This window comes from Fusarium mangiferae (assembly GCF_900044065.1).
Source record: "Fusarium mangiferae strain MRC7560 genome assembly, contig: FMAN_scaffold001, whole genome shotgun sequence".
NCBI lineage: Eukaryota > Fungi > Ascomycota > Sordariomycetes > Hypocreales > Nectriaceae > Fusarium > Fusarium mangiferae.
In genome coordinates, this window is record NW_024573921.1 from 4,379,409 (window position 1) to 4,387,162 (window position 7,754).

At 46.4% G+C, this 7,754-nt stretch overlaps 4 protein-coding genes across 4 annotated transcripts; 3 read left to right on the forward strand and 1 right to left on the reverse strand.

Moving 5' to 3' along the window:
* Positions 1–229: 229 nt before the first annotated feature.
* On the reverse strand, positions 230–1,336 carry FMAN_01943 (putative NADPH2 dehydrogenase chain OYE2; the record flags this gene model as incomplete). The annotated part of the gene is made up of 1 exon (XM_041824678.1): positions 230–1,336. One exon carries the CDS (start codon positions 1,334–1,336, stop codon positions 230–232), a length of 1,107 nt encoding a protein of 368 aa, XP_041677292.1.
* A 1,553-nt stretch (positions 1,337–2,889) lies between these two features.
* Positions 2,890–4,629, forward strand: FMAN_01944 (uncharacterized protein; the record flags this gene model as incomplete). The annotated part of the gene is made up of 3 exons (XM_041824689.1): positions 2,890–3,493; positions 3,601–3,775; positions 3,837–4,629. 3 exons carry the CDS (start codon positions 2,890–2,892, stop codon positions 4,627–4,629), a joined length of 1,572 nt encoding a protein of 523 aa, XP_041677293.1.
* Positions 4,630–5,012: 383 nt separating this feature from the next.
* Positions 5,013–6,770, forward strand: FMAN_01945 (uncharacterized protein; the record flags this gene model as incomplete). The annotated part of the gene is given in 5 exon segments (XM_041824700.1): positions 5,013–5,211; positions 5,217–5,525; positions 5,572–5,843; positions 5,890–6,008; positions 6,056–6,770. Coding segments are annotated over 5 exon segments (1,614 nt in total).
* A 337-nt stretch (positions 6,771–7,107) lies between these two features.
* On the forward strand, positions 7,108–7,529 carry FMAN_01946 (uncharacterized protein; the record flags this gene model as incomplete). The annotated part of the gene is made up of 3 exons (XM_041824712.1): positions 7,108–7,130; positions 7,183–7,388; positions 7,441–7,529. The coding sequence occupies 3 exons, from the start codon at positions 7,108–7,110 to the stop codon at positions 7,527–7,529; spliced, it is 318 nt and encodes a 105-aa protein (XP_041677295.1).
* Positions 7,530–7,754: the final 225 nt, after the last annotated feature.

The window sequence follows — 7,754 nt, forward strand, 5'->3', positions numbered from 1 at the left end:
GCGTGAAATTAAGAATTCATTCACAGAGCGCGTACACATTTAAGCAAGTGAGAGAAATTTTACGGGATCAGAGGCAAGCACAAGATTGAGTTTTAAGCCAGTGTTTGGGATCAAATAGTCTAAAAAAAGGAAAAAAGACAACGAGATATATCAAAGAACAAGGCCGAGGCCCAAGATGCGATGCCCTCACCAAGAAGTGTCCTACCGCAAGCCACCAACTAATCTAAACTCACTTCGAAACCTCAGGATCCTTTCTAACGGCAAAGGGGTAATCAACGTAACCCTCGACATCGCTGCTGTAAAACGTCTTCCTCTCATAGGGGTTAAGTTCCAAGCCCTCCTTGATTCTATACACCAAGTCCGGGTTCGCCAGGAAGTTTCTACCAAACATGACCATAATCTCCTTGTCAGGATGCTCCTCGTCAACAAGACTTTTGGCTTCTTCTAGTTTATACCCACCGGCAATGAGAAAAGGTCCCTTCCAGATATCATATGCAAAGTCGAGCTTCTCGCTGCCATGTTCTTGATAGTCTTGGCTGCCCGAGATGCGGGACTCGATGAGGTGGATGTAAGCCAAGTTCAAATGGCTTGCCTTGTTGATGATGTCTGTGAACTGAGGGATGGGATCTCTCATGCGCATGCTCTGGAACGTACTCCATGGGCTGAGACGGATGCCAACGCGCTCTGGGCCGATGGCTTGAACAACGCGTTCTAATATCTCAGTGGTGAGACGAGACCTGTTTTCAATGCTGCCGCCGTACTCGTCGTTGCGCCGGTTGCTGACGTCTTGGAGGAATTGGTCGAGCAGGTAGCCATTGGCACCATGGATCTCAACACCATCGAAACCGGCTTTTATAGCATTCTCCGATGCAGTGACGAATGACTGAATCATTTCATGAATCTCGTCCAAGGTCATCGCTCGAGGTTGGGCAGGACTGCCTTCAATCGGGATTGCACTCGGTCCGATAATGTCTATTCCTTCATCTTTCGCAACTTCGACAGTTGCAGCACGACCCATTGCAAACAGTTGTACAAAGATGAAACTGCCCTTGCGGTGCACCTCATCTGTGATGTCTTTCCAGGCGCTGACTTGCTCTTGGTTCCAGATTCCAGGTGTTCTGGCGAAACCTCCACCTGCAGAAGGAGATACGAGAGTGCCCTCGGTTATGATGAGAGTGCCAGGTATCGAAGCGCGTTGACCATAGTACTCTTTCATAAGGGCGTTGGGGACACGGTCAATGCTTGCTCTAAGACGTGTAAGAGGGGCCATGCCAATGCGATGTTGGACTTTGACATTGCCAATCGTCATCGGCTGGAAAAGGCGTGACTGTGACATGGTAATTGTTCTTTGATGAATTTCTGTCGAGGTAGATGATATAAGTCGAAGGCTGTTCGTTGAATACTGTCTGCTGTCAATTCCTTTCATCGGCCGTCCAACTTGCTCACTTTATATCTTGGAAGTTCGGAGTGATGACATACAAACCTGTACAGCGGACCGATCGTGGTTCACTAGCTGACAAATCTGGTAAGCATGTATCCATCCTATAAGCCATGATCGAGTGAAGCGGTGGGCGTGGACCTGTCAAGATATGGAAATGAGGTTGCCCTCGATACAGGAACGAGATACTTCCGAAATGGGAAACAAGATGCTGCCTAAGGCGGCTTAGTTGATCTACAGCAGGGTAAATGTGGATCTTACGGTGGATAATTTCTAAGCATCTACCTACATAACGAATTATGTGTAAAGTGACTTGGTTTTTCTTAGACACTAAACACAGCAGGACTTGATGTTCAGTCCAATATTTGACTAATCGCGAGGTCTTTGAGAAATCGAAGAAAACCGTTTTGGCGTTCTTATCGGGGCTGTTGTAGCTTTGTACTCATCGTGGTGATAGGTCTGATCAATTCAACTGAGCACAGAATGTTTGGCTGCAGTTTCTATGTAAGACTTGTGTAAAGAGAAATGTTCGTGGGATCAGAATTAAGCGTCTTAAGCGCTATATAAAGCTTTCTTTCTTTATGTATAAGATCATGCTTTATTGTTTTTAACGACCCCGAGAAGTTGTATAGCGTTGATAAATGGGTTAGTATAGTGGTGGGGACCAGGAATGTAGTGGGGAAGCATCGTGAGAGACACGAGCAATAACAAAACGCATATAGTGAGGCCAGCAGGGAATTGCGAGCCAGTGACTCACTCGATACATGACAAACGGGATTTAATGGGTGCAAGAGCTGACAGAGTCCAAGCCTGCAACGTGTTTCACGGTCTAGACTATCGTCACTCGGATCTGCAGGCCGTTGTCATTTTCCTCGGCTACTGTAGTCTGGCAGTTGCCCCCAGCATAGGATTCTGGGATGGCGACGTGTTTGGAGAATTCATTGATACCTTTACCAGGAAGCAAATCTTCCTTAAGCTCAAGGCTTCTATTGAGCGCTTCCGGGGATCCTAAACGATGCGAGTGCGAGTGCGAGTGCCAAAACTATCATGAACAAAGCTAGCTCTAGTTATTACCCCAACATTAGCCCCTGACACCCACTGTAGCTTCAACAACTAGCTTGTAAATTCACTAGTAATGTGGAGTTTCCTACACTTGCCGAGGCTAGTCGAATGCCGAACACCCGTGATGTCCGTAGGGGAATGAGAATCAACACGGGTTTGAAGCCGCTTACTAACAAATGAATCCGTCGTGTCAATTAATATCAGAACCCTCCAGTCTCCTAGATAACCAACACTCTGGCTTCGACGTGGTTCTCTCTAACCTTGACTAAAAGACTCATATATATGTAGCTTCCTTCCTTACTCTGCGATCGGGCCAAAAGAAGTTTGGCACTATCCATTTGCTTGTCTCGAATACAGTATTATCACGGCTACACTACCCTCAAGACTCAATGGAGAATAAACCCCACCAGTGCCTTACGCTGGACATGTCCAGATACTCGAAACTTGACACCGCCCAAGCCGGGCATTTGCGCCACTTTCACAACCTTGCTTCTCAGATCGATGGAGAATGGCGCCACATGGGAACTCAGGAGCCTGGACAGGAGTGGCTTGACGCCTACAGGTATCAAATTTCGTCCATGGCATATGGCGCCGGTGTCGCGCACTACCATCGCCTACCTGCACTGAGGAACGTATTCAAGCCTCTCATACGACGCCTTATTCACAAGATGTTGCGACGCGAGGTATGGGGCTACTGGTTCAACACAAGCCTTGCAGGAAACAGAACCAATCCAGATCGCAAGGTGCTGAGGACGCCGTGGGCAGACCCCATCGTTCGGGAAAATATTATGTATAGCGGCCACCTGCTTCTAATGACCAGCTTGTATGCCATGCTCTTCGATGACAATGAGTTCGAACAGCCCGACTCTCTTGTTTTTCATTGGAACCCTCTGTTCTTCGGGCTCGGCGCTGAGACATTCCGTTACGACAACCGAACATTACAAGCCGCGATCCTAGCCGAAATGGAAAAGAATGGGTGGATTGGCGTTTGCTGTGAGCCTAACCTAGTGTTCGTTGTTTGCAATCAATTTCCTGTCAGTGTCCAAGAGATAACTTGCCTCATGAGAATTACCAAGCTAATGTGCTGAGCTAGATGATAGCGATGCGATATAATGACGTGCGGGACGGAACTAATACCTCTGAAACTGTCCTTGAGAAATACAAAAAGGCTTGGGCTGAGAAGAAGATGGTCGCTCCGAACGGCTTATACGTTGATTGGTGGTTTGTAGAGCAAGACAAGACTAAGTCTTCCACTCAGATCGGTTACACAGCGTGGTATGGCTCCTTTTTAATATGCTTATGACTTCACTGTGATGGGTCGCTAACTGAGGCAAAGGGCAAATGCATTCATGAATACATGGAATTCGGATGTGGTCAAGTCTCTGTACGACAAGCAATCACTGGGTTTCATCACAGTGATAGACGGCCAAGTTAGACTCCATGATCCAGTTGTCGCTGGTATTTACCGAGACCTCATGGATGATGCTGACAAAATTTCTCCTCATAACGCTGCCATCCTGGCCCAGGCTCAACGTATGGCGAAATCAGTGGCGCCAATTAAGTTCCCTTATTCTCAACCCACTTTCGGCTACGTTATACAGTGGCTATCGGAAATGGGAAGGACAGTCGAATTGCAGGGTCTTCTTGACTTTGCAGATGCAAAACTGCGACCTACTTGGGAAAACGGAGGGCTGTATTACCCAAGAAACGATGCTCGAGTCGATGATTCCGGTGAATGGGCACACATGGACCGTTTCTCTGGGAATGCTGGTATCGGCTATGCCAGACTCAACGTATCTGACGGGCAAAAGAAAATGTGGGACAGACCATGGACTCGGGATTTCCTGGCCGTTGAGCCATGGATCGACAACCTCGATCTCTCTCAAGGGGTTGATTACCTTCGGGGACTTTGGGACAGCGGTGAGAAGGCTCTGATTGCCACGATGAAGTCGTGGAATGGCGACGAAGTGACTGTTGAGCCCATCGCTCGAAACCTAGAACAAGGGACGTGGGTGGTATACGTCAACGATGAGCCTGTTAAATGCGATGCAGTTGGGCAGCCTGGTAGTTTGAGTGTGACAGTAACAGTCGGCGCTGAGGAGGTTGATGTTGTCTTTCGACGAACTTAACAGGAAGATTCTGGCGTCGGACACAGCCATGAATTAGATGCGTATATCTTAATTGACCATATTCTATCATCTTTCAAGTTATACTCTGAGCAAATATCTTTTCGCTATTTTCTGACTTTAGATCAATATCCTAGCAATTTATTCCCCATCTGCCCAGGACGCCTCCAAGTGCTATTGATGCCTTATATTGCCTTAAATTAAAGGCGGCAAGATATTTTCTTATATTATTTTATTAAACACTTAAATGCTTTAATACCTGTAGTTAGATAACTTAATACTAAATACTGCTATTTTGATTTTTATTATAAAATGATATAAGAGCTAATTATTTTTAAATAAAAAATACATTATCTGAAGCGGTCTAGCTGATCTACAGAAGGGAAATGTGGATCTTGCGGTGGACGATTATTAAGCATCGTGAAGCTTACGGTGAGAGTGAGACGCAACCAAGATATCTGGTCGTCTTGCGCGGATGGCGCCATAATACTTGCCACAAACGCATACTCAGTACGCTGCAAGGACCCAATCTAGGGAAAAAAGAGTATGTTTTGCAGTCAACCACTACAGTTTGTACTGACCATGGTTAGTGGCGCACTTCCAGTTCGTCACTGTACAGGGACCTCCGGATAAGACCAGTGATAAGGCTGCCAAACGCCTCGCTCGATCCCATGCAGTGAAACAGGCGTTACAAAAGAAGCGACAAATGCAACAAGAGTCTATGCAACATTTCGCTGTGAGAACAATAGAAGACGAACGGGAACAAACGAGAAGTATGTGCAAGAGGCAATGCACCAAGCGCACTATCCCATCGCCGGTTTCACTATCAGCCAGCCTGCTTGATCCGTTCCAAAGTCTCGCCGTCGACTCCAAACGGCTACAGATTTTACTGAACGACTGTGAGTCCTCTGAGAAGCCTTTGGGAATCTTGCTAATGAATCCCAGTTAACGCCCGCCAGGCTCCCGAGCCTGTCTTCAGCGTTGAGGATGACTTTCAGAATTTCCAATCGGTGTTTCGATCTGGGCTCGTCGATCCTGCTCTCTTAAACGCCGTCATGCTGTCCTTGGCCTTCACTGCAAATGGCGGAGTCATCAATAAGGAATGTCTTATATACCGAGGTCAAGCGATCCAGCATATTCGTGAAAGAATTAGTATGCCGGACAAAGTCGTGTCGGAGTCAACTATTGGTGCCATACTGTTACTAGTCGGCGTTGAGGTGAGATCCTCGCTCATATGAAAGTATACTCGTACTAACTTACCAGGCACGGCTTGGCACAACTTCACAAGTTCAGCTTCACATGGGGGCAATACAGTACCTCCTCAATGCCTGTGAACCAGTCGTCGTCAATCTCACTCAGGGCATCAAACGCGCCATTTTCTGGTATATATATCTCCATAACCCCAAGGTCTTCTCTCACCCTTTGGCAGGCAGGACTTGAACTCTTCAATCATGGTTGGTACAAAACGCATTGTCGACCATACGACCTTTACCGAGCTCCGATGGGAAAGAGACTCAATAGCTCCAGACTTTTTTGAGCTGCCCTTGGGCTTTCAAATACGTTCCCATCTATTCAGCCAAGAATTCCTGGATATAGTCAGAGATATCCACGCACTCCAGTGCATCAGAAACATTTATCAACGTACTGGCCGTCCAGTCTCAACGGTAAACATCAACAGTCACACAGCGTCCATACAATCTCGTCTTCAGGCTCTGCCAAACACTTGCCCAATATCCAAAGCTTGCCATCTCGCAGCATACATGTGCTCAGTAATGCTGTGCTGCAAAGTCTGGTGCGCTTTAGTTATTCCTGTCAGTCCCTCATGCAACCTCTGGAAGCACTCGCTAACTAGCAAGTCTAATGTTACCGCGCAACTTCTCAAAGAAATTGAAAAAGTTCGTTATGAGCCTGTATGGGACGAGCATACGGACTTGTTGCTTTGGTTGATATGTATCGGCGGAGTATTTGCTCCAGAAGGGCCTGTACGTTCAGGTTACACGGCACTTTTGCGTTCGACGAGTTTCGAAAGACCTAGCCTTCACTCTCCCTGGTCTGATACAAGCGAGATCTTAAACCAATTCATTTGGTCGGACTTGGCTTTCGGGTCTGCTGTTAGGAAATTTCTAGAAGAGAGCTCAATGTGACTTTGACTCGAGCACGTCATGTAAAATAGATTGATTGAAAAGCAAGCTCGCCCTAGTATTGAACCATTCTTCTGGAAAAGATCTTATCCACATCAAAATGGAGCTGGCTCCCAATTGTTAGTTTCTGTACATGTTTTTGGTGCAATCCTTAACAGATTGCTAAGCCATTAACGTTATGAGGGGCCATTTGCTCAACATGACGTCACAGTGCTTCTTTTGACGTCTTTGATATCTCAGCAATCGAATTCTATAAGTCTATTTTATTAACCTCTTCTCGAAGACATCATCAGAATTATTAAACTCATATCAAACCATTTATCTGAACGAATTTCCAAAAATGGCTGCAAAGAGCGTCTTTATGTAAGGTTCTCTCCCCAATGTCACCGTAAGCTGACGCTGACCCCTCGCTTAGTACTGGCACCACCGGTTTCATTGGAGGTGATGCATTCTACGCATTGCATAAAGCGCATCCTGATTGGAAGTATACCATCCTTGTCCGAAGTGAGGATAAGGGAAAGGATGTACAGAAGCAATATCCCGATGTGAAGCTGGCGATTGGATCATTGGATGACTCCAAGGTCATTGAGAAGGCGGCTTCTGAGGCCGACATAGTAGTTCGTGAGTATATACAACTGCAGTGATTTATTTTTCATTGTACTGACAAGCTTAGATACCGCTGATAGTTCTGATCACCAAGGAGCTGCCAAAGCTATCGCTGCTGGTCTGCGATCTACCCACTCGAGCTCAAACCCCGGTTAACGTACATGATAAGCGAGTGTTACAAACAAGCGAGTGTTACAAAAATCTTAACCCTTGAGACAGGAATCGTCATGAGAACACAACAAATCACGCAATCAAGTAAAACTAATCGCTTTCCTCTTCTCCAGACATCGAAACAACTATTTGACACGTTCTCGCATTATGCCCTACCTTGCCGCACGTTCCACAGTTCCTTTCCTTTACTTGCGCCGACCTTCTTTGACT